General features: G+C 44.5%; 9 protein-coding genes across 9 annotated transcripts; 4 read left to right on the forward strand and 5 right to left on the reverse strand.

Moving 5' to 3' along the window:
- Positions 1-247: 247 nt before the first annotated feature.
- On the forward strand, positions 248-2935 carry BO70DRAFT_321733 (Zn(II)2Cys6 transcription factor; the record flags this gene model as incomplete). The annotated part of the gene is made up of 3 exons (XM_025540521.1): positions 248-880; positions 967-2129; positions 2255-2935. 3 exons carry the CDS (start codon positions 248-250, stop codon positions 2469-2471), a joined length of 2013 nt encoding a protein of 670 aa, XP_025395915.1. The 3' UTR covers positions 2472-2935.
- A 97-nt stretch (positions 2936-3032) lies between these two features.
- Positions 3033-5740, reverse strand: hxt8 (putative MFS monosaccharide transporter (Hxt8)). The gene is made up of 12 exons (XM_025540522.1): positions 5361-5740; positions 5263-5290; positions 5144-5205; positions 4904-5094; positions 4394-4822; positions 4274-4325; positions 4212-4221; positions 4020-4149; positions 3824-3963; positions 3654-3767; positions 3419-3524; positions 3033-3326 (listed from the first exon to the last, which is right to left on the reverse strand). Exons 1-12 carry the CDS (start codon positions 5418-5420, stop codon positions 3167-3169), a joined length of 1482 nt encoding a protein of 493 aa, XP_025395916.1. The 5' UTR covers positions 5421-5740; the 3' UTR covers positions 3033-3166.
- A 1501-nt stretch (positions 5741-7241) lies between these two features.
- BO70DRAFT_299070 (60S ribosomal protein eL42) lies at positions 7242-7713 on the reverse strand (the record flags this gene model as incomplete). Its single annotated transcript, XM_025539629.1, has 3 exons — positions 7242-7281; positions 7353-7537; positions 7618-7713. Coding segments are annotated over 3 exons (321 nt in total), but the record flags the coding sequence as incomplete, so codon positions are not given.
- A 774-nt stretch (positions 7714-8487) lies between these two features.
- BO70DRAFT_321741 (uncharacterized protein) lies at positions 8488-9837 on the reverse strand. The gene is made up of 3 exons (XM_025540523.1): positions 9559-9837; positions 9261-9504; positions 8488-9177 (listed from the first exon to the last, which is right to left on the reverse strand). The coding sequence occupies exons 1-3, from the start codon at positions 9622-9624 to the stop codon at positions 8507-8509; spliced, it is 981 nt and encodes a 326-aa protein (XP_025395918.1). The 5' UTR covers positions 9625-9837; the 3' UTR covers positions 8488-8506.
- A 177-nt stretch (positions 9838-10014) lies between these two features.
- BO70DRAFT_365375 (NEDD8 family protein RUB1) lies at positions 10015-11171 on the forward strand. Its single transcript, XM_025544048.1, has 4 exons — positions 10015-10171; positions 10289-10343; positions 10561-10643; positions 10719-11171. Exons 1-4 carry the CDS (start codon positions 10161-10163, stop codon positions 10801-10803), a joined length of 234 nt encoding a protein of 77 aa, XP_025395919.1. The 5' UTR covers positions 10015-10160; the 3' UTR covers positions 10804-11171.
- Positions 11162-12855, reverse strand: BO70DRAFT_321746 (elongin A domain-containing protein). The gene is made up of 3 exons (XM_025540524.1): positions 12666-12855; positions 12533-12609; positions 11162-12449 (listed from the first exon to the last, which is right to left on the reverse strand). The coding sequence occupies exons 1-3, from the start codon at positions 12721-12723 to the stop codon at positions 11493-11495; spliced, it is 1092 nt and encodes a 363-aa protein (XP_025395920.1). The 5' UTR covers positions 12724-12855; the 3' UTR covers positions 11162-11492.
- A 501-nt stretch (positions 12856-13356) lies between these two features.
- BO70DRAFT_389796 (flotillin domain protein) lies at positions 13357-15535 on the forward strand. Its single transcript, XM_025546106.1, has 7 exons — positions 13357-13551; positions 13608-13689; positions 13759-14081; positions 14221-14738; positions 14792-14886; positions 14953-15022; positions 15078-15535. The coding sequence occupies exons 1-7, from the start codon at positions 13547-13549 to the stop codon at positions 15242-15244; spliced, it is 1260 nt and encodes a 419-aa protein (XP_025395921.1). The 5' UTR covers positions 13357-13546; the 3' UTR covers positions 15245-15535.
- A 172-nt stretch (positions 15536-15707) lies between these two features.
- On the forward strand, positions 15708-16669 carry BO70DRAFT_321750 (putative tubulin-specific chaperone Rbl2). Its single transcript, XM_025540525.1, has 3 exons — positions 15708-16228; positions 16287-16373; positions 16437-16669. The coding sequence occupies exons 1-3, from the start codon at positions 16061-16063 to the stop codon at positions 16536-16538; spliced, it is 357 nt and encodes a 118-aa protein (XP_025395922.1). The 5' UTR covers positions 15708-16060; the 3' UTR covers positions 16539-16669.
- Positions 16589-17828, reverse strand: BO70DRAFT_365379 (uncharacterized protein). Its single transcript, XM_025544049.1, has 2 exons — positions 17739-17828; positions 16589-17682 (listed from the first exon to the last, which is right to left on the reverse strand). Exons 1-2 carry the CDS (start codon positions 17773-17775, stop codon positions 16715-16717), a joined length of 1005 nt encoding a protein of 334 aa, XP_025395923.1. The 5' UTR covers positions 17776-17828; the 3' UTR covers positions 16589-16714.
- Between the last annotated feature and the right edge of the window lie 7492 nt (positions 17829-25320).

The following is a 25320-nucleotide window of genomic DNA, read 5'->3' on the forward strand; positions in this document are numbered from 1 at the left end:
GATTTTCCCAACCCGCAGGTGTGGGGGGCTTGATTTTAAAGAGCGTCGTGTGTCCTCCGCTGCTTCAGAATAAGCGATCTTTCTATATCTTCTCACTATACCAGACAGTGACTGGGGCTACTGTGGCTTAAGCTAAGGCCACGCTTCATCTCCCTGTTACCACCCCCTGTCAACGAATCCACAAAGTGGAGATTTGTCTGAGCTTCCCACCATAAGTCATCCCTCCTTGTGCCCCTGCCTTAACATCATGACTACATCAAGTCGCTCAGCCGGTAAGCGGTTGCCTATCAGTTGTCAAGCTTGTCGAACCAGAAAGATACGCTGCTCTCGTGATGGACGCCCTTGCCAGACCTGTGTTCGCCGAGGATTAGGCCCCGAGGACTGTTTTTACTTGGGACAACCTAGAATGGCATCTGCGCATGCTTTGGCGCCACAGACACCCGGTCAGAATGAATTATTTACACGGATCCGCAACCTCGAGGAGCAGCTTCAAAGACAGGCCCAATTGCAGTCATGCGATTCTGTATCTCCAGAAAACTCTCCTAGTGCGACTAGCAGTCTTTTTGAATCCGACAATGCCATCGACCCAGAGTCGAGAGAGATAACAAGCCCTTTGCTTAGCAGCGTCGGTACCCTTCAAAGATTTGCTTCTGGATACGTTCGCTATCTGCCGTTGGCAACCCAGTGGGGCCAAATGAGCCCTACGGCCCCAGGAAGCGATTCTCTGCCCAATGTCGATACGGAGATACCGGAGGATAGCGATGACCTGCAGGTTCCTTTGACAAAAAGCTGTATCTCTAGACATGAGCATCTAGCGATTCTCCCGCCTCGCCGGTACTGTGATGCACTGAAGGATATATACTTGCGGGTTTTTTCACCTGTATGTGGGCGCGATCGCTTGTATTCCTTTCCATCACCCCATCTAATGCCTCAACTGTCGTCTGTCTGTACTAAGTGAAAGACCAGCTGTTCCACATTCTTCACGACCTGACCTTCGAGGCTGAATACCAACAATTTTGTCACGACCCTAACAGCGTGACGACGGCGTGGATTGCCCTACTCTTTGCCATTCTGGCAATTGCTGTCACTGCCCTGGGGGATGACGAGCCACTCCTCTCCGACTTGGGCCGTGAGAAAACTGTCAGCCGAAACATCAAGCTTCTTTCTTCGCGCTATCGGTCCGCCTCGCTGCGCTGTCTGGCATCAGACGGCGTCCTCTCTCGCCACTCCATCAATTCCCTCCAGTCTCTTCTTCTGATCAATTACGCACGGATTCACCGCGGTCTGCCAACATGGACTCTGCTAGGCTTCACACACCATGTAGCCATCTCTATGGGCTGTCATGTGGATCCGGATCAATTTCCCCTGGGACTCATCGAGCGTGAAGAGCGCAGACGCGCATGGGCCGGTGTGACGATGCTCTTTACGGTTCAGAACACAGTATATGGTCACTTTCACCAAAGCTCCTCTCTAGGCATGAACCCCCCCTTAGAAGTCAACGACGTGGACCTACTCACGGGATCCCTCTCTGCAAAACCAACGCGCCCAACACACATGACATACCTTCTACTCGAGTCTCGCCTGAACAGAATATTCTCCATGATTTGCCGCACCCTCTTCGGCTTCCCAAAGTACAGCCTATCCCAGCTCGAATCACAGACCCTCGCTGTTCACGAAATGTGCGACCAGCGATACCAGCTCAACACGAACCTCGAACCTCTGCCGACCCACCACGTGGCCAATCTGAATATCCTCTACAGCTCCATCCACCAACTCCTCTTACTCCTCCTCCGTCCAAGCTTCTGTTGCTACCTCCAGGGAGTCTTCACTCCCGAGACCTGCGCATCGCGGACCAAATGCATCGCCTCCGCCAAAGCGTCTCTGTTGATCTATCAGACTCTCGATGGATCATCACAGTTCGCATCGTATAAATGGTACAATAGTGGTCAGGGAAGCTTCCACGCCTTCCACGCAGCCGTGGTGTTATCCGTGACCTTGATGTACCCAGAAAGCCAGTACGAATTTGTCGAGACAAAAGAGATGCTCTGGAAGTCGTTGGATGTCTTTGCAGCTTTGTCCAATCGCAGCAATTTCTGCAGTAAAGCCGTTCCTGTCCTTCGTCAGATAATGTGAGTCTGTCCCGAGCCCCACCCTTCAATCCTGGGAGGACACCTCCCCCTCTCTCTCTTCCTTCTTCCCTATCTTTGCTTTTCTTTTTTTTTTTCTTTGTTATTTTGCTAACACTCAAACCCAGTGACACAGCCAGCACCCGAGGCCAACAAGCCATCCTAGCCATAGGCCCACACGTCAACCTAGGAAGCTCACCGTCCGATTACACACAAGCCTACGCCTCTGCGACGACGGACTACAGTATCACCGAGCCACTCTTTTCTCTCCTTCAGCCTCAGAGCTGGGTCAGTCCTAGCTCCATCCCCTGGGATTGCTGGAAGTTCCTTTCCGAACAGGGATGAGTGTCTCACGGAGGGGTGTGGGTATGTGTTTACTTGGCTGTTGGAGGATTGACAGCGCACATGATATGATTTGATATGATACAGGCCTTTTGTCTGTTGCTGTAGGAGTCAGGTAGCTCCGCAGGCTGGTCTTGTTGTGACTGAATTAGTGATTCATGATCGATATGCCGTCAGATTCGGATAATCATTGTCTTGAATCGGGAATCTTTGAAGGTCGGACATGGGAACTGCGATGCCTCTGCAATCGGGAGTCCAGAGCGCCAACGGCTTAATGGACCGGACAGGCATGGATGCATCTTCGGGGAATGGACAACGGCAACAGGACAAATAGCATGACTGTCCTGCTAAATGACAGAACCTCCGGCCAAGCCTGACCGCGTCAGAGGCCACGGTGGGCAAAGTGATCTCGACAAACAGGAGGTGAAGAATACTTACTAGTCTTGATAAATATTAATTAGCTCATGAGGAATGATATATATTACTATTACTAACAATCCCACTGCATATATCTGTTACTTATCTTGCGTGGTTTGCGTACGCTTATACATCCAATCATTCATCCAGCCATTCATTGATTCATCCCTCATAAGTCGTACTCACGCATAAGTCCTAAATCCGCAATCACAAACAAACAAAAAAAACCAGTAATCCAACCACAATCCAAGTCCCAAATACAATAGACACCAACCAACCCGCTATTCCTGAACCACCACCTCCACCCGCTGCGAATCACATTTCCCATCCAGATCATCATCATCATCCTCCTCCTCCTCCTCCTCACCTCCCTCGCCAGCCACAACAACCTTATCGCCAAACGACGCCGCAATTTCCTCGAGTGTCCTTTGCTTCGTTTCCCTAAATTGACAGAGTGGGGGGGGAGAGATGAATTAGTATTTCTGAGGGATGGAACCCGCTATACGGTACGGAATGGAAGGGAGTTCACTCACGGAAAGTAGAAATACGCCACGACGAAGAAGAAAACCGTGCAGGCTACGAAGACGTAGTAGTAGTTCTCGCCGATGTTGGCGAAGGCGCTGGGGCCGGCTTCGGTGACTGGGGTAGATGGTTGATTAGCTGTTTGGATTTCTTTTTGCTTTGTTTTTTATCGATTTTGATTTGCGGGTCTCGGAATATAGGAGAAGGGATATAGGAAAAGGAAGAGGGATGGATGGATGGACGAACTCGCGACGTTAACTATGAAATGCGATGCCGCTGCCAGTCCCATCACTTTACTCCGGAGGGCGATGGGGAGGACTTCTGCGCCGTAGAGCCAGGTTGTACTGTTGAGCATACCATCTACCTCACTTCATTAATTCATGTACTGTATTCGGAAACGACAGCAGGTGACTTACAATACGCAACGACAAAAAGATATATACCCAGGATGGCGAACCCCTTCCCGACTTGGTTATTTGTGCTTTGGAACTCCCGCTGCATGACGGCGGCGTAGATCTCGATGAGGATAATTCCGCCGAGGCCGGATAGGATCATTCTGTGATTTATTTTGTTTGTTAGTTGGAGATTTGGGGTTGAGGGGAATGTACGCACTTTCGACGACCCCATTGGTCGGTTAGATATTTGGTCGTGAGGCAGTTGGCGAGAAAGGCGACGGTGCCGTATACGCCTGCTAGTGCCAGGATGGTGTGCGAGTCGATGCCGAGGGACTTGTATAGTATTGCTGGTTGTTGTGAGTATGGCTATTGTTCGTTGGTTGAATAAGGGACTGTTGGATATGCTTACTTTGGTAATACTAGAGGAGTTAGTGAGAACTTCCATGCGGGTTATAGATATAGGACACGCACCTGGATAACATTCACACCGGTGAGGGCCGTCATGGTCTGAGCGGCAATGGATCTGTTGAAGTATATCAGAGACATCGCTCGGAATTGAGTAGAAGATATTGTAGGAGGGAAGGGACCTACACCAGTGCTCGGCGTCGGAACAGCCTGAAAACATCCTTGTAGGATGTTATCTCACGCTCCTTTTCATATTCAATCTGTGAAACCATGGCTGTAAACTCCTGGTGGACTTCATCGGGGCGTAAATCGCGGCGGATCCTCTTGTACTCCGCCCGTGCTTGCTCAACCTTTCCCTTTCGAATCAAATGACGCGGGGAGTCGGGCATGAATGTGATCAGCCCGAGGAACATGATGATACCCCAAGGGATTTGTATCCCAAGGGGCAGTCTCCATTGTACTGGCCCGTAGGGAGCGAAGCTGCAGGCATATCCGACCCAGTTGGAAGCCATCGTTCCAAACGCGATGCCACAGCCTGAGATGCCACCAATCAATCCGCGATAACGTGGGTCTGAAATCTCACTGAGGTATATTGGAACCGTAGCGACTAGTCCCCTATTGACAAAAAAAATCAAAAAGCATATATGGTTAACACCATGTTAAGAGATATGCTAACATATGATAGATAGAACTCACCCAACAGCATAGCCAGCCAACACACGGCCGGCAAGGAACATCCCGATGTTAACTGCGGCAGTCTGAACAACGGTTCCGATTGTAACCATTATGCATAACAGTTCCATAAATCGCAGGCGACCCAGTTTATCTCCGACGGCAGTCTGGGTCAGAGCACCCACAGCTTCGCCGGCAATGTATACAGAAACAACCTAGACAGCCTCAGCGAAAGTCCGGCGGATATTGGCAGTCCCAACGCACCGCTCCTGTGAGGCCATTCGAAGGATGTTCCATGTAATTTATCCAGCTCTCATGGGCGATTGCTTATATGGTCAGCCACAACAGTGTTTGACAATATTGGTGCCCTCTTGTATGCTTACTTGTCGTTGCAATCCCCGTGTCAAAGCCCTGTTCATTGATCCATCCAAATCAGCACTGGCCTCTCTACTTAACACACAGGAATATGGAATCAACATACAAAAAGGAATGTCCCGATCGCCGCAAAAAGCGCGATGCCGATTGCGTACCAAAGCGCCATCTTGCACAGGAGAACAGTTCAGCAACAAAGAGACAGACTGAGGACCGTAAGTGCCCAACGACGACGCAAGGGAAAAGAGCCGTCTTAACATATAGCCGTCATACGTTGAACTGGGAAATTAAATTCCCGCTCAGCCGAGGGTGCGCAGTGGTGACAGCCACTCGGAGGATGGCCCATCGAGGCGCCCATGGGGTCTGAAGACCTGGGGAAGTGGGTCAGAAGCTGGGGTGATCATACTCTGCGGGGTAGAGAATAGGAGCTAGCCAAAAGCTGCGAATTTGACTCTCATATTCGGGGTGCATTTGTCCGATGCAGTTGACTTTGTCGAAGGAGGCAGCTCTTCATTTCGCGTGTCTCTGTCGGAGATCATCGAGGGGGAAGATCATAAGCACCATAACCGATATCTTCATGTAGAGGCAAAAGGGACAAATGCAGAAGGGAAAGCGAGAATCCGCATTAGAGAGCAAATGCGGGGTGGCAGTCGTCGATCCCCCACGGCCCTCTCGTGGCATTGGACCGTACGATGCGCAGGGGAGAGAGCTTAGTACCATCATTTGCCTGATTCACCTCGCTTGACTTCCGATGCTGAGACAGACAAGCGGGGTAGTTGGGTTGGATTGACCTGAGATGGGCTACGTAACAACAACTTCGAGGTGCCTGAGCCTGATGGTTGTCGGTTTGGGATATATATATAAATAAAGTGGCTGTCCTCGAGCTCAGCGATGTCAGCTCGAGCCACTCCACTAACAGGCATTTTGGGAAGGGCAAGATCGAGCAAATAGTAAGCCAAACACAAGGATTCTATCCACACAGCACTGACAAAGTAGATACAAAGTACCACTTTCATCAACTATTCTCCTCCATACAACCACAACCACTCAACCAGCCACTAACCCCAACCCGGCAACCACCCAGCCCCTTCCAGATCCGGCTAGCCCCTCGCTAAATCGACACCAGCGCACTAGTGCCTTTTCCGCCTCCCGCCGCGACTATAAAAGCCCCTTCCTCCCGCACCCTTTTAAAATTTTTTCTTTTCTTTTCCAGCTCTCTTTGCCTTTTGGCTTAGATCAAGTGTAGTATCTGTTCTTTTCAGTTTAATCTCTGAAAGTGTTCTAAGGAACACAACATTGATTATTCTTATTTTTGTACCCCGTGGCGGGACCTCTGTGCTTGCGCATGTCTTGCCACACAGTGTCGTCGGGCTTACACTACCCCCGACCGACGCGAACCTTTTTTTTCATCAACGTGGTCGGCTTGTTCGACTGCTTGGAGAAGAAAATAATTTGGACAAAGTGTGGTTTGGATGGATTTATCTGGATTGTGTGTGTGGTTGCAGCGGTGGTTTTTGGTTGCGTTGCTTTAGCCGGTTAAAATCAGTCTTGGACTGCTTGATTGCCCTTGGTCATGATGAATGGCCATCCTCGTACTCCATGGTAGCCTCTGAAGAATCCTTGCATTGCGGGCCTGTCGCTGTAGAAGAAGAGTTGTTGCTTCATGCAGCTAGCGCATGGGAACACTGTATACAGACACTATACTAGAGACCTTCGGGCCTGCGTAGTCGATAGCCGATAGCCTATTCTAGTTTGCCTAGAGTATATATTTATATATGAAGCCACATCTACGTTGAATTCACGGCCTACGGCACTGCAGCCAGCTCAGGGATAGTTCGTCAAGAGACTCGTCAACTAGGAGTCATATATTCTTTCTTTTTTTCTTGAATATGAGATCCTATTCCATCTTCCATTGCCAAAGTCATAGCCGACGCCGAATAGCGGACTGTGCAATGCAGGAAACCCAGAGCCGAACAAGGAAATCGCAAATCTAGAAGACAAGGGCGGCACCCTTGGTCTTCTTGTCACCACTGTTGAAGAGAAGCAGGTTAGCATCATCGCTTCATGGGTCGCGTGCAGACAAAAACGGGTGGAAACGTACCCAAGCTCGAAGTGCTTGCAGCGCTTCAGGGAGAGCTGCTTCTTGGTCTTGCAGGCAGTGCACTCGAGACGGAGGACGATCTTCTTGGTAGTCTTGGCCTTCTTGTGGAAGACGGGCTTGGTCTGACCACCATAACCGCTCTGCTTCCGGTCGTAACGACGCTTACCCTGGGCGAACAGAGAGGCCTATATGGATATCATGACTGCATCAGTACTGGTCCGCGCAGGCGATGGATTCAAGGTGTGCGGGTGCGGGCAGTGTTCACCTTTCCAGCCTTGTACTGGGTGACCTTGTGCTGGGTGTGCTTGTGGCACTCCTTGGACTTGCAGTACGTCCGGCGGGTTTTCGGAACGTTGACCTGAATGCGAGAGAAAAAAGATGGGTCAGCCTCTGCGGGTGCAGAAATATGTACAAGGCAGTCTGTTTCCGAGTTCCCTTCGTCGTCAAGGATGGTGATTCACAACGGTACGGTATCACAATGGCTCGAGTAAAGCAAAGCGAGGAGTCACTAGGCTAGGCTAGAGATCTGGCGATGACGACTCGGTCGCTAATTGCTGGATTGGTCATTTCGGGTTGGATCGTTCCGGTCGCACGCAATGGTTCTTTTTCTGCACTTTATCCCACAAATACTTCGCGGGGCAACTCGCACGTCGAAAGCCCCATTGTGCATTGTGTCTTGGTCCATTTTTGTTTGCGTTATGTTTCTTGTAGTTGAAAAGTCTCTTATCTGTCCGCAGCGTCGATTGTTGCGTTTCGTCAAAATCTCGCTTGATTCGCAGCAGCTCCGTCGGTTTGTCGAAAAGGTATTGTATGGTCGTCTGCCCTCGCGAAAGTACCAACTTTTTTCGTATACGCCTCTCCGACTCCCAGGAACACGGAAACAGAACTGCTGAAATGATCAGAGCAGCATCCTTACCATTTTGACTGACTTGGCCGGATCGCGAACTTGGTGGTCGTTGATAGTCTCTTGTCGGGTCGGGAGGATCAAGTCAGGCTGGCCGTGGGTTGTGGGATTTCGTTCGCTTAGGGCGCGGCCTAACCGCGTTTGTGTGCCTCCCGCCAAGACTAGGGGCCGTGACCCGTTGCTGCCTCAGGCCGTGAAAGGACCCATCCTCGATGTCATCGTATTCTATTCGTTCTTAACTTCTTTGAGGCTAACACTTTGTATTCCCCGGATTAATCCAGAGTCTTAGAGGAACGAACCCCTTGCCGGTCAGGACGTCTTCGCCTCCCCCATAGAATGATGTTCCTTTACAGAATTCCAAGCCTCTCTCTTGCCCAACAAGCCACTCCCCCTTTGCAGACATGACCGCATCTTCTCCAGGCCAATATTTCTCCCGGAGCCTCTCATTGATCTTCTCCACCCTTTCTACCAGTGCAGCCACTCGCTCACCATCTACCCTCTCAGCCCCCTCTTGCCCTGGACTCTTTACCAGAAACCCGTCCTGGGTGATAAAGCGTGCGATCGTAATATGCGCAGAGAGAGCAATGTACCTTGGCTTCATCCGCAACCCTGTCGCGGTGACCATTTCAGATACATCACGTCGCAGATGGTGATATGTGTAACCACCATCTTTCCCATTTTGGACTGTATCTGTCTCCAGTCCGGTTGCGGGAAGAAAGCTCAGCGCCATCGCAGTCGCGTCGTAGCTGATCATCGGCTTGACCAGACGCGTCCGATGATGGAAGGTGTAATCCGCCAGGTCTGGCACAATGCCATGGCCTTGGAGATGAGAGACCAACTCCTCGACTTCCAGCTGAGGGCGGCAGCTAGCGATCTCCAGCGTCGTCATGTGCAGTTGGCTCGACGGTGTGAACCAGATGCCTAGAAGAAAGAAATAGGGTGGTCAGTACGGAGTAGTAGCAATTAGGCCACACAGGAACCGGTGGGAGCTCGGAATCACACACTTGGAGCAACATCCTCGATGTCCCGCTGGATCTCGGCGACCAAATCGCGAATATGCTGCGGGGGTCGAGCGTAGAGCGTGAGATTGTGCCGGGGATCGACGAAAGGAGGGTCCGTTGGCTGTCTGTGCAACTTCCCTAGGATCTCATCGATCTGCCACCCTGGGAAATCAGGGCTGAGTAGTTTCGTCCTGTATTGTGCATTTCTGTTGGTTCTATGCGTTTCGTATCGAGCGTGGATTTGTGTCTGTTATGGGGTGAGTGAGGGTTCTTAGTCTGTTCGAAATTCCGGGGTAATTACAGTATCATCCTGACATTCTATAATCAGCTGATCGAATGGATTAGGGTCTTGTGTACTTTTATCCATTTTAGCTGCTGCGATGATGAGTCTATTTTGAGGAATAAAGGGGATCTCTCTAGATGAACGACGGGAGAACAGTGGCAGTTGATACTATCGGGACGCCAGCGGCTACTGTACTATATATATCCTGTTGGATTTGAGGGGCACAGGGGAGGACCGCTTCACGGCGAGTCATGACACACATATAGTATCTAGTACCATAGGAATTTAGAAACAAAGGTACCAGCAATAATAGTATTTTGCAGAAGTGTAGAATGGACAAACCGCCCCCCCCCCAAGCCACCGTTGTGTCTGGCAGTCTGCTTACTCTATCGCCGGCTTCCCTTCCCCTTCCGTATCTATTTTGATGCCCCACCAAAAACCCCGCCGAAGCTTTCCGTCACCAACCCAGTCAAACATCCACCGGCTTCGTCGTTCCCTTCCCTAACTAACCTAACTTGCCCTCCCTCCTCTTCAGAATAGAGCGTCTCGCGTTCCACCTTGCTTCGTTTTCCGTGTCCACCCCTCCCAACCCAAATCCTCACAGTCGCTATTCTCTCAAAATGTTGATCAAGTGAGTGCAGCGCGGTCGCCGCCCCCTGTCTTCTCCGCAGTCCAGTCCGCCCATGACGCAGATGCACACCCGCCAGATATGAGACGCCAGCTAATACACGCCTTCCCACCCACCCAGAGTCCGTACCCTCACCGGCAAGGAGATCGAGCTGGATATCGAGCCCGACTACAAGGTAATATTGATCTATCGTCTTCCACCTCGCTTTCTTATCGGTATGATACTGTGGTGTCTATCGCGCTGCGGCTCTAGCTAGCCGCAAGGCTGAGGCCGAGTCGAGTCGAGTCGTTTGCATGCATACACGTGTACCGCATACATACATACATGCCCAGAATCTGCCACCATATCGGACATTCTACTAGAATGCCCCATATCGCTGACACGCTTCGCAGGTGTCCCGGATAAAGGAGCGCGTTGAGGAGAAGGAGGGTATCCCGCCCGTTCAGCAGCGGTTGATTTTCGGCGGGAAACAGATGTGAGTGCTTTTTTCGTGGCCTTCGCGGTGGTCTTTGATGTGAAGCTGACCCGTGTTATCTCGTGTGATATATAGGGCCGACGATAAGACTGCCTCGGAGTATAACCTTGAAGGTGGCGCCACACTACACCTTGTCCTTGCTCTTCGTGGTGGGCTGTGATTGCCCGGTTCCGTGTGCGTGCATGAGAGAGAGAGAGAGAGTCAGAGAGAGAAGTGCTCTATTAGTATCCTTCAGGCCGGCATCCTGAACGCGTCGCAGCGTACCTACCTACCTCGAGTCATATGCATGTCGTTTTCCAGCTGGACGATGATCCATAATGTGCTACACCCAACGCAGTAATGACAGTTTTCTTCATTGAGGATTTATAAAGAATGTCACGTCATTGTCCCGGCGGGAAGTGAGAGGTCGGATTCTGCGAATAGAGTACCTACCTATGTACTACCTACCTGAACGGCTTTTTTTACAGGTCCTGCGCTGTAAAATGTTGAGATGTTAGAAAAAGAAAAAGCATAGATACAAACATAAATCGAGAAAATGGGGCCTCAGGAACCAACGTCGCGCATCAAGCCAGCATTGTTTGGGGCCGTCTTATGTAGAAAGTTCCCGGTAAAAAGAGATGATAAGAAGAAAAAAGGTCTATGGCGCTTGGCCCGAACCTGAGTATGTCCAAAAAGGAGAAGAAGACTAAAGAAGAAAGAACCTTCACTGGTATCATTTTGCAAACGCCATCCACTCCAGCAGCTGTGCACGCGACCCGTACTGGTATTAAACGCCAATCCTATATAATGTGGGTAATCCCGTATACCTAACAATGCACGTCGACTTGATAAAAAAAGATATATGTGCCATCAATTTACTTTCTTTTTCTTGGGCTGGATGAAGAGACTGGGGGCAGGTCTTTTTCGAGTCATTGGGGGACGAGGTGGTGGCTGTGCCGTAGCTGTTGTTGGCTCATCGATAGCGGCCCTCGTCTGAGAGCCAGCCGCACTGCCACCGTGGGGTTGCGCTCGGGGATGAGATCTAGACTCAGACGAACTTCTTGAAGGCGGTGATGTCGGCGCACTTCTCGAATTTGGCTGTGAGGTTGTTGAAGACCATCCTGCTTTAATCGCTCGTAGTCGGGCTTCATTGTCCCGTATCGTGGGATTTAATGCCGGGCTGTTCTGGGAACCAGAACTGATTTGCGACCGCGACCGGCCGGGCGCTCTCATAGCCGGGGAATCCTTTCGCTGAGGGGCAGCAGACTCAGGAGGGCGTCTATGGTCCTCAATGAAAGCGATCGGAGCCTGTCTGACCTGGGTGGCTCTGTTGTTGAGATGCTTCGTGGGAACGGCCAGAGCGGGATTCCTCCTCGGAGCTGCGAATATGTTGTTCTTTTTCTTTGTATCGGACCGTGGAAGATGGGGTCGTTCAAACCCAGATATCACGGGGTCTGAGGACCCAAAGCCGGGTTTGGAGGAGAAGACAGGTGCGATTCCTCCCATCCTCCGATCGAACGAAGCATAACGTTGCTTTGCTGTCGGTCGCTCCCGGGGGAGACCGATGATGCGCCGGTCAGTGACGAACTTGGCACTGTGCTTCTCACGCTCCGAGCTGATGCCATCTAGAGCCATCTTCAGCTTTTCTGCATCCTCATCCACTGCCCTTTGGACCTGCGCTCGAAGGTCACAATATACGTCATACCAGCAATCAGGTCTCTCGGGCAGTTCGTACTCCTCCCATCTTGGTATGTCTTTCTTTATAAACTCGAGCCAGAGTTCCTCGTCATCTCGCATAATATGTGGGGACTGGAGTTCCAGGGATCTCTATGAAACGTGGGGGAGATTGACCGTCAGTCAGCCACGGGGCAACTCGCTGAACGATGGACGGACGGGGACCGGGGGCTTACCAGTTTTGCGGGGCTTTCGACCTTGAGTAGAAATGGACGAGCAAGTGCGTAGGGAAGATTGCCGACATCGTCCAGGGCTTGGGATGGGTTATCGTCTGAGCGTTTGGGAATGGGATGGTTGGGCTCTACCTACATTTCACGTTCCTAATCGCAGTCGCCGTGCAGAGCTGCAGGAGGGACGGCGGCGGCATGGTCGTGTATGGGGATGAATACCAAAAAATAACCAAAAAACGAAGGGAGACCTTATCATATATAAGCAAGAGGTGAGTGAGAGCCCGGTGATGAGGGCATGTGAAATGGCCACCGGTGATCGAGACAGCACGAAGTCAAGGCCATGTCGAGGCCATTGACCCTTTGTACGTGGTGAATGCGCCTTCGTCACAAGGCGGACGGATCGTCTCCCCTGCCTTCATTGGCCAGACCCGTGCCCAGCCCGGCGGACGCTTGGATTACTGCCGCCAAGCACCGCCTGATACCCGGCGGTGAGGGTTATCGCAGCATTCTGCGGGCAGAATATCGGGGATAACCACATGCTCTTGGCTGCGATATTATGTGCGGGATATTCACACCTGGCCCATCACGTAGTAGTAGATAACCAGGACCTACTTATGATATAGGCAAGCCGGGGGGATGCGGCGACTACGCGAGATACTTTGACGGAGCCTTGTCCTCGGGCGAGATTCCATTTACTGTGCCCTGTCAGGCGTTGCTTTAACTCCCAAATGCATTATCTTGCTGTCGGACTTACTAAGCGCGCTGAATACTAGATCTTATAGGATACTCAAAAAATGTAGGCTGAGTTGAGGACACAAATCATTTGTTCTGCAGGTTAAATCAGGTCTTGAAGTCCGAGAAACGTCATTGCGCCTAGCCGATTCATCACAGTGACAAACATACCTGCACTTGCGCAGACATTGTGTAATCGGGGGGACTGCACATAAGAAGCTTTTCGTACAACTCCATTCGACCAGCCATCTGCCACTACCAACAATCGACTTCAACCATAACGCCAAGATGTGGTAAGTCTCTAAGCTGGCTTGAGTATAAGATGCTTTCTAAGTGAACCGCATCATAGGTATGCGATAGCTCAACCCAGCCAATATCTCGTGCTCACCGGAGCCGGGATAGGGGACATCCAAATCCGTAAAAAGGCACTGGTGATGCCATGGTAGCGGGTAAGGACTATCCACAAGCAGTGTTAGGTGCAGCTAATGAGCTTTTCTCAGTGCACAAGAATATCGGTCTCGCCGTATGATTATTCTCTGAGCCTTCAGGCCATGACGATTGAAAAGCTGCAGTTTTGTCTGCCGGCAGTTTTCACGATTGGTCCTGACAACAACAAAAAAGCTCTTAGGAGATATGCGTTGATTCTGTCTGGCTGCTCACAAGGGGTTGCCTCGGCGTCGGCGTCGGACGGCACAAGTCCAGGGCAGAACCATGTTCACGACATCGTTCGAGGGATCATCGAGGGCGAAACACATGTGATCGTTTCTAGTATGTCCATGGAGGAAATCTTCAAGGAGAGGCAAGTATTCAAATCAAAAGGTTAGTGTAGAGCGCCATCCTGGGTATTCAGACTGATGCAAATAGTGATCGAAAATGTCCAAAACGAACTGAAACAATTTGGTCTAAAAATGTAGGAGTGTATCCGGTCTAGGGGAAATGGAACACCTGCTTACTTATGATAGCTATAATGCCAACGTCAAGGAGCTCCAGGATGCTCCGGGAAGCGAGTACTTTGCCTCTCTGAGCCGGAAAGTCCATGAAGGGGCTCATAACCAGGCCAAGATTGATGTTGCGGAGGCACGCATGAAGGGTGAAATTGGAGAGGCTGAAAAGCAGGGCAGAACAAAGCAGGAGCTCTCCAAAATCGACGCGGACGCTGCTGTTCTGGAAACCAAACGCAAAGCCGAAAAGGTAAAGGCAGACTCGGAGCTTACCAACCGCAAAACGGAACTGGATTGCACCATTCAACTCAACAAGATTTCAGCTCAGCGCCAGACGGAAATGAGAGATGCTGAGTTACAGAAACAGGTTGAGACCAAGCGCGCAGAGACCGAGCTAGAACGTCTCCGAGCCGAGCAGGTCACTAGAAGCCAGGTTGACCGTGAAACAGCCCAGGAAACGGCCGATGCTGCCTACTACACGGAGCAGAAGGCGGCCGAGGCACGGTTGTATAGGCAGAAAATGGAGGCAGATGCAGCCTGTAGGTCAACTGCTGAAGGCATGGGGAGGCATTCCATTGCTAACTCCTCTCAGTTTACCGCAATAGCAAAGAAGCCGAGGCAGTCTTTACTACCAAGAAGCGGGAAGCCGAGGGAGTACTCGAGACGGCCAAGGCATACGGCTCCCTTGTTGATGTCCTCGGTGGCCCTCAGGCCTTCCTGCAGTTCAAGATGATGGGAACCGGGCTTTAAAAGAAGTTGGCCGATGCGAATGGCCGTGCCATCAATGGACTTCAGCCTAAGATCACCACATGGAATACTGGCAGTAAGCATTGAGTTCCCCATTAGCCACCTGGTGTGCATTCTGACAAGAGCATCAGATAGCGGACATATTTCCGGGGATTCAATGGGCTCAATTCGAAGCCTCATACAGGGCCTACCCCCTCTTCTGAGCACGATCCACGAACAAACAGGAATATCTCCCCCATCCTGGTTCGCAGAAATGCCCAAACCTGAGACTGACGACAGTAACCTCATCAGTAACTAGGCGAGGGTTGCCCAGAGTATTGGACACGGGGTGGTTGTGTCTCTAATAAAGGGACCGCAGTTGTCTTATCGTTGAATTGCACCTTATTATACGGCGGTTGCTAGATTCCCAGATTGCCCATCGTCAACATGTACTGCTGCTGATATTCTATCCATGCGTATCAATTAGCTAGACAGGACTCCGAACGGAGTCCAATTTGATAATTCGGTTGTAAGAGGTTTTCTGAAGTAGATTAATAGTGTTCCGCTGCTAACATCCAACGTTGTTCTGGCTCCGCAAAGCGATGCCGGGGATGACGGAGTTGCAGCTTGAAGAATATCTGGGCCTCCGCCATCTCCGATCGTTTGCACTTGTAGAAGTGAATCACGTGCATCTCCACTTGCCCCCCCCCAAACAAACAGTGCAAACGGGCTCTTGATAGCATCATCGTGGAGGGGCACCAGAGCAGAGGCAGCAATATCCCATTCCAAAGCAGTTGCGGAGCACCGTCAGACCTTGCGATCCCCAAAGAGAAATCAGATCAAAATCTACCAAGTAAACCAACCGGACTTGACAGGTAAGTCCCATTATATCTTTCAATGGTTTCGTTCGACCTCCGTTCACTACCGGGACACTGGGACTGCGGTTCGATAGCTCTGAGATGCTCCCGCTTTAGCTTATTGAAACAATGTTGCCCCCCCCAAGTCCTCTTGTGCCCATTCCTGCCTCCACAATATACACCCTCAGGCAATGTTTTCCTTCGCGCCTGTTTAATATTTGGACGAAGAGTGGCATGATTTCTAACCAAAAGTCTATACCAGCGTCTCCTTGCTAATCATGGCTCCCCGCTCTCCATTGGAAATCGCCACGGCATCGGTTCAGCGCCTGGTTAAGGAGGAGGCATCGTACCACCGCGAGCTGCAGGACCAGACGGCAAGAGTCAAGAAGTTAGAGTCCCAAGAGGGAGGTGACGATGAGAACAGGGAGTACACGCTGAGACAAGAGGTGAGGGATACCGCAGTACAAGACCTTTGACGGATGTCGCTAAGAATCGTTGCAATAGCGCCTGGCCGTTGAGGAAACCAAGAAGGTTCTTCCCACATTGAAGCAGAAGATTGAGGACGCCATCGCCAAGCTCGATAGTCTGCTGGTGAGTGATACACTTGAGCAGCTCTACGTCACCCCCATCGTCAGGCACTAAGTGACTTTACAGATCGAGGAAGGCAAGAAAGGCCCCGAGAGCAATGTCGAGCAAATCACCGCCGCTAAGGAAGCCATTGCTCAAGCTAGGAAGGCTGAGCGGGAGATCTCTTGAGGAAATATATTACAATCTGATTCGTGTGCTTATTTCGGCCGTGAGGAAATGTCTAGTACCAAGATAGTTTCCTGAGAAAAGCAAAAAAAAAATTCAATGTAATTTGATAGTCACCTTGATGTGAACGCCACCGACCAAACTCCTTGCTCAATGAGTGGTAGAAAATCTCCGATAATTCAGGTAGTGTCCATTTTGTCTGCACGATCATCCTGCACTTCTTCCCCTTCTTCCAGCTCTTCTACCTCACCCTCGTCTTCCATTGCCGTGTCCTGATCGGGGGAACTCTTCTTTCCATCATCCACCGCGGTCACTTGTCGTAAGGGTGACACTGCGCCGGTCGCGCTCGTCCTTTCCACTTGCAAGCTAGCCGGGGATCGACCAAGATCGTCAGGGCCTTGGTGGGAAGGCGTCGCACTGTCCGACTCGTGTCGCGGTGTGTTAGCTCCACTGGACTTTCCTTTCGAAGGATCATCGCCATCATCTCCCTCCTCGCCTTCTTGCATGCCCTCCCTCCGCTCCACCTCTTCCTTTTCGTCGCGAATCAGGCGGCGGAGTTGCATTCCTTCTTCGACGATGCGACCGAATTGTTCTCGCCGTTCCGACCATGTCTGCGCGTATTCCGTGCTCTCCTTCTCCAGCTCGGTGATCTCCGCCTGTAGCTTTTGTAGATTCGCCTGTTGATCTTCCCGCGGCTTGAGGAGCCGGTTGCTGGTGATCTTCTCGGCCAGTTCATCGTAGCTTTTGCGCAACGCCAGGAGACGCTGCGCCTCTCCCAGCTGAACCCGCAGCTCTGTTGTGTTGTCGCGAACCGATTGCATGGTGGAGAGAATTCGAAGCTTTTCCGCCGCATACCGCTCGCGCTCTTTCTCGTTGCTGGTCAGGAGGAATTGAATGCGCGCGATGCTGCCTTCGAATGCCGCGAAGTCCAAAACCACGTCTTCACGGAAATGGCGCCATTCCTCCAGCCGTTTTTGTTTCTCCGCCTCGGCCGCTGCGGCGGCTTCATCGTCCGTTCCATCCGGCGGAGGGGTAGGGGGGAGGGTCGCATTGGACACGACGATCGAATCATGGTTCAGAAGACGCTTCGAGATGCGCTTGAATGGCTTCTCTTCGACGTTCAAGAGGCGGGACTTGTGAAGTCCATCTGGAAAGGCATTAGTGTAACGACAGGGAGGGGGTTTGTCTCCAGAACCACTCGACCTTCTTCCAACTGATCCAGTAGCCCGTACGACGCCATCCTGACTGCGTGCAAAAATGTGTGCTGGTTGGTTTGTTGGGGACAAATCCCGGATGGTGTGAGTAAATAACGTAGATGCCGAAGGTGCAAGCAAGCCTGGGCTGGGAAAAGGCCGATGCGAGCGGTCGGGGGATCCGCGCTAGGCGGAAACCGTCGTGTTGCTGCTCGGGGCGCTCTCGCCCTCCCGCGATTTAATAATGCCCGCGGGCTTCATCCCTCTCCTATTCCCATTTTCCGATTCGATTGACTTTGGATCGCCTGTGTGGTCAAAGGTCCTTGGACCGTCCCGGCCAAGCTACATTTCCCCGGCTGTCTGCCTGCTCGTCATCATTTAGATCGGCGTAATCTATCTATCTATCTATCCATCCATGCTGTCGTGATCTGGACCGGCTGTTGGGGCGCGGATCCCCGCAATAGAGAATAGGAGCTTGATTGCGCACGCATTGCACGCAAACGATGCCGGATCGGCTGCTTCAAAGCATTCACCGCTATCTGACGGACGACCCCTCACACATGTTTTAACTGATGGAAGCTATCTCCGGGACTGACTCGCTTATGCTTGGTTCGCGGCAACCCTTTTCATCGTGATGGCGGAGATGTACTCGGGGCTCCATGTGGGCCAACGGTTCAGTTCGCTGGAGGAATTTAAGGCATTGGTTCGAAGCATCTCCGTGAGACAGCACTGGGAGCTTCGAGTCACAAGAAGCAACAAGAAGAGTGTGGTGATAGGCTGTCGGTCATCGAACAATTGTTACTTTCGTGTCGTCTGCCGTGCGAACAAGAATGCAACTTACATCAGCAGCCTCCAGGATAGCCATAGCTGTCGACGCAATGCGACTTCCACCTCGAGGACCCCGGCTCGCTCCGAGGCTTCGCATGTGCGGTTTCTCCTCACGGAGATACCCAAGCTCTTCGACATGAAGAACAATATTAAGGCGCAAGAAGTCGTGGATGCCGTGAAGCGATACCATGGATATGACATCTCAATGCGACAGGCACAGAGAGCCCTGATTCGGTTGCAGCAGCGAGAAACCCAGAACCAGAGTGAAGATACCAACAGCCAGGATTCCAGCGGAGAAGACCGACAGGACAGTCCGCCGTCTCCCCTAGAAGGGCAGGCGGATGGTTCAGGCTTTGGCGCTCTTTCTGGCCAAAGATGGATTTCGGACAGTCTCCAACAGACTACTATTCTGGAGAATATCCCACCGAGTGAGGTTCACCGGAACTCAGCTATGCCAGCCCCGCAACTCCACAGCCAAACTATGCAGCCACCGCCTCAGGTACATTCTTCCCATCAAGGGCCTCCCCCGCGCCAGGTGCCTTCTTCCAAAGTCCAATCACAGGATCAGATATCTCTGGGTTCTAATCTTTATTATTCTATTAATTCTTAGTTATCTTTCTATTCTATGCCCGCTCTGATTTATATATTCTTCCCGGAGATTATATATCTGAAGAATTAGATCCAGTCTCTAAATAATAACTAGCTTATAACCCCGCAATTAGCTCTTATAAATTTTAAGATTAAATTTATCTATATCACCTGCGGTGTATTGAATCAGAGCTTCTTTCTTAATTATAGAAATATTCCTGGCGGATACTATTTATTTCAATATTCTAAACTAAATTAAAATATAATATTAATCAGCGGCAGTTCTTTAATATAATCAGTCCAAATAAATAATAATAATTATTATATTAGAGTCCCGATATTTGAAAATACTTCTGTGGCCGATATATATAGTATATAATTTCTATAAATATTAGAATCTCTGAATATTCCTCTTATATATATATAATTATAGCTTTAATATAATATAGTATATACTTAAAATCTTTAGACACAGATTAGACTAAATAATTTATAAATACTTCTAGTAATATCGCAGTAATATATATATAAATATAAAATAAAGTTATACTACTCTGAAAAATCAAGAAAAACTCTGTAGAATAATTATTACTCTTAAATTAAAGATCCCCTGTTATCAGATATATATATTATATTATATATCAAGTCCAAGTACTGCTGAATTAACAGCTGTTTTCTTATTTTATAATTTTAATCTAATTAATTTAGTTATAAATATTATATATAAGTTATAATCTCTTATACTCAGACCAACTAAGTCTAGATTAAAAAATAAGAATAAGAGCTCTATCGGCGCGCCGCGGTTTAAGTCTTCAGTTAATAGTCAAATTCTATTATTATATATTAAGAGATTAATAATATAAATAATAATAAAGAAAATCTTTTATCAGCCGGGCTTATCTACAGCTTATCTTAAACTTAGATACAGATCTACTATTCTTATCAGATATTTAAAAAACTAGATCTATCTTGGCTGTAAATTATTAATTAACTGATAAATTTAATACAGAATAATTCTGTTATTTCTAGTTATATTAGTAATAAAATTAAAAAATTCTGAGAATTATTTCTAATTCTGAGAATAAATCAGCAATAATATAGTATATCTAAGTCTTAATTAAATCTTTATTAGCGGTGGCTTTAATACTCTAGAAATTTGGGCTGATAAAAGACTTGAAAAACATATACTCTGTTATCTCTTATTAAAAAAAACTGTAAGTATATTAGACTGCTGTACTGAGTATCTAAAATTATTATTTTATTTAATTTTTATTAATATATTTATTAGTCTATATATATTCTGAAGCCGAAATAATTATATATCTTTTACTGATAAAATTTTAATTAAATATAATTAAATAATCCCGCTGTTATCTGAAAATAATATTTCAGATAGATCTAATAGAAGTAGTGTTCTGTCTCTAATTAATTTCTGCTTGTTTTATCTAAATTACTATATTTTATATTACTGCTTTATCAGATTAATTACTAATATAATCTATAGATATAATAAATCGGTAATAGACTGCGGAGAAGATTCTGTATAATTAGATTAATATCTTATCTATTAGATAATTGCTGATTATCTTTGCGGATCTGGCGGTTTCTCTATTTATTATATTTATTAATTAAAATAATATTAGTATTACTCTTTTTATAATTACCCGCGATCTTTATATCTCAGATACTATCTTATAGGCGGGTATATTATCTCTTATTATAAATATTATATTTATAATATTATATAACCGACTTTTTAATATTTTTAATTAAAAGATAGTCTATCTATATATTCTAAGTTTTTTTTATATTACAGATCTGCTGTGCGGTCTTTTTTAGAATATTCTGATATTTTATATTTTTTAGGACTTAACTGAAGTAGCAGATAATAATATTATCTCTCTGATTATAATTATTATATCTGATATTATAATATTTTAAGACAGAGATAAGTATCAGAGTATCTTAGATACAGCCCTGGGGCTTGATAATATTATTAGTCTATTTATAGATATAGTTTTTATAATAAATTTGATCTGGCAAGGGCTTTTCTGGCTTATCTCTCTACTCGCTGTGTGTTTTATTATTATAGACTATTTTTTTATATTTAATAATATAAAGAAGAAAAGCTTTCAGAAGAATATCTATTAGATTAACTTTTATAATATCTTGATATTATTTATTAATATTATCTTCTTATTAATCCTGATATTGGAAGATGGTTTCTATTTTAACTAGAACTCCATAATAATAATTAATATATTTATAATTAAAGACTGTGTCTTGATTATATTTATTCTGATTAAATAAAAAATAGCTGTGCTGTTTATATTTTTAGATATATTATTATCTAATTCCGGCTATACTTTCCAGCGCAGATATTAATATAGAATCAGTAGTATTTTTTAAAAATTAGATTCTCTATACTTTATTCTTACAGAGCTTTCTTCTGAGAGCTGTCTATTAATTATCTTTCTACTATCTACTCTTATATTATTAGAATACTTATAACTAATCTTCTATTATCTCTGCTTTATTAATAGTTTTTATAATATTCTATTAATTAATAGTCTTTATATACTCTGATCAGTATATTTCCCGATATAAATATTATAAAGAGATGATTTGGACTGGCTTTTTTCTCTGAATACTATAAATAATATACTTCTCTGATATTTTACTTATTATATTATATCTTATTTTTTTGATATCTATTCAGAGAAGCCGGATTAATACTTCTATTTAATTATTATATCAGCCCGGCTGTTATTACTGTTATTATTGTTATTACCGGGATAAATATAGGCTTTATCTTTTAATTAATTATAATTATATTCTAAGCTTATTATATAAAGACACAGCGCGCTGTTATTATCTCAGATTAGAATTTTTTTTACTGCTTGAAAAATATATATAGCTTAATTATCTCAGCTACTATTCTGCAAGTAATATTATAATTCTATTTTTTAAAAGTATATAAGAGTGTTGCTGATTTTTTTTATTTATTTCTATCAAAAACTAGTATTTCAGATACCGACTAAGATCTGATTTTTATTATATATATAAAAGTATTTTATTCTATATTTATTTTTCAGGTTTTACTGATAGAAATCTATTTTATTACTTATTTTTTAATCCGCGATCAGAATCTAAAGAGATCTAAAAACACGCATAAGATAGAAGAGAAGAAAAGATAGAAAAAAGAACAGAGAAAATAAAAAGAGATTTAAGAACAGATTAAAAAATAAACTATTATTTAAGATATTAAAGTATAGACTAAATAAATCTCTGAATCTGATATAGATATTAGCAAGAAAAATTCTGCTTTATATATATATATAAAAATTAAATCAGAGCTATAAAAGTTACAGAATATATTAATTAATTAGAAAAGAAGAAGAAAAAGAAGAATAAGAATAAGAATAATATATATAATATAGATAGTATTTAAAACAGAATAAAGAACTTTTTTTTTATATTGTAATAATTCTATTCAAAAATTATATATATCTAAAATAAGATTTAATTTAATAAATAAATAAATAGATAATAATAGAATACTCTTTATAATTAGACTTAAGCTATAATCACCAAGGGCGCTAGTCTCTATAACTAGCAAGATAAATTAAGACTAATATTTTAACAGCTATCTATTTTTTTCTTTTTCTTTTCTTTCTCTTCTTCTTTTAAGTTTAATTTAATTATTTTTTTAAAATATTATCGCCTGCTTCACCCCCTGTAATTTTCTGTTAATAATAAAATAACTAGTATAGATTTTACAGAAGTGTCTATAAATATAAGAGTATCTTCTCTCTCGCGAGATTATAATTCTTAAAAGCGCGGAAGAATAATCTGCTTATATTATAAAATTAAAAAACAGAAAATTAATAGGCGGATTTTTCTTTCTTCTTTTTATTTTATTAATAAATATATATCTGACTGCTGGCTTAATTCTAATTATATAGTATCAGAACCTCTGCTTATACTAATAATTAAGTACTAGTATAATAATAAATATTCTGTCTGCTCTAACTACTATAAAGCAGAAATAATATATAATAAAGCTACTATATAATAAAAAAATAAAGTTCAGAATAAATAAGACTTCTGTCTTTCTTCTCTGCCCAGCTATAACTCTTAAACTAATCTTTTATTATAAATATATCCAGATATTATAGAAGTATATTATCTATCTTAAGTCTTAATTAAAATCTAGAACTATAAGCAGTCAGATTAATAGCTATATTATTTATTCTATTTCTATATTTTTATTTTCTCAGCACTCAGAAATACTGACTAATCAATTAGCTAGATCTGATTAAAATATTATTAAGAAGTTAATAAGATTTCTTACTCTTAACTTCTCCAAGATTTTTATATATATTAATTTCAGCTCGGGTCTTTTTCTAGTCTTTAATCTTAGAAAAATAGTTTAAGCTATAATATAAAATCAGATATTATCTTCAAGAATAATATTATTAGACAGATCTGATTTTTTCTTAGAACAGAAAGCTATAGATTTCTCTTTTTAACTCTTAAATAAAAAGAAGAATATTTATAATAATAATTAAGCTTAATAGTTCTGAACAGAGAAAAGATTAATTTAAAGTAGTAAATCTTTTAATAATAAAATAAGCTTATAGATTCTATATATCTATATAATATAGATCTATATTTACTATTTATTTCTTAACCGCACGGAGTTATAATATCTATATAAGACTAGATAGTAAATAATACAGAAGAAATAAAAGAAACTTATTAAAAAAAAGCAGTTTAATATTTTTAAACTATATTTAATATATATAATCAGAGCAATATTAATTCAACTGAGTAAGATCTATATATATACTTTATCTAAGATATATAATTAAGTACAACTTAAAGATTATCTACTAATTAATTTATTAGTAATTTTATATAACCGCGCTGTAATAATTATTAAATATATATAAAATATAATTTATAAAAAATATTAAAACTATAATACTATTAATTATATATTATCTTTGCTCTATATCTAATCGGGATATATAGTATATAATAAATCTTATTATATATATTATTATTAATTTAGAGCTGTATTATAAGACTAATAAAATTAATATAAATTTTTTTATAGCTTAAATACAGTAATATCTATTCTAAACTATCTATTACTTAAAATAGATTATTTTTATATTTCTGGATCGCCCGTTTAATATTATTAATAAATATATTAATTTTTTCTTGTCAGTAAATATTAATAATAATATTCGCGATTCAGTCTTGCTGACTATATTTCTATTATCTAATAGAATTATAATCTTAATCTTTGCTATTTATCTTATTCAACTGCGCCGAATTAACTCAAAAATTTAGTATAAGATATATCGGGCTGATTAACTATTATATACTTTATAAATAAAGATAAACTATTTTTTTCTTAAATTTAAAAAATAGAAAGAATCTATTCTGCGGTGTTTCAGTAAATTAGATCTGGATTACTTAATACTGTACTACAATCAAGCTTTTTAATTATTAATTTAACTATTTTTATTCTTTTTTTCTCTCTCTGATCTCTACTATTATATCTATCTTCGCGCGGTTAAAAATATCTATCAAATCCACAAACAATTATATTAAATACTTAAATACAGCTACTCTTTTCTAGCTATCTAAATTATTTTTATAATCAGAATAATTCTTCTGTATATTCTATAAACACACACAAGTAATATTTAGACTATTTAGATAAGCAATAATATTCGCGCCTGCTCTGCTGTTCTATTTATTATAGAAGAGCAAGCCGAATAAATTAAGAAATACCGCGATGCCTTTGAACTGCTCGTTAATACAGTAATAAAGAAACTTAAGAGCAACGATATCTTTAAAAAAATAAATATAGCCGAGTTAATAACCGCCCAGAACAGCAGCTGCGTTAATATAGATATATTTAGAGACTGTTATTCCGAGCAGAGCTCCGCCGCCGCCGCTGCCGGTGTGCCGCCAGATACAAACCCGACAGCACCGATACAGACACAGACACAGAGAGATCCGGGTACTCAGAATTATAGCGTGCGCATGATATTAAAGCTCGCGCCTTAGATTAATCTTGAAGAGAATAGTCTGTTCTAAATACCTAATTTCGAGATCTTGAAGAGTCTGTCCGGAAATCTGTGAGACAGTGGGGATTT

This window comes from Aspergillus heteromorphus (assembly GCF_003184545.1).
Source record: "Aspergillus heteromorphus CBS 117.55 chromosome Unknown BO70scaffold_30, whole genome shotgun sequence".
In the NCBI taxonomy this organism is placed as follows: domain Eukaryota; kingdom Fungi; phylum Ascomycota; class Eurotiomycetes; order Eurotiales; family Aspergillaceae; genus Aspergillus; species Aspergillus heteromorphus.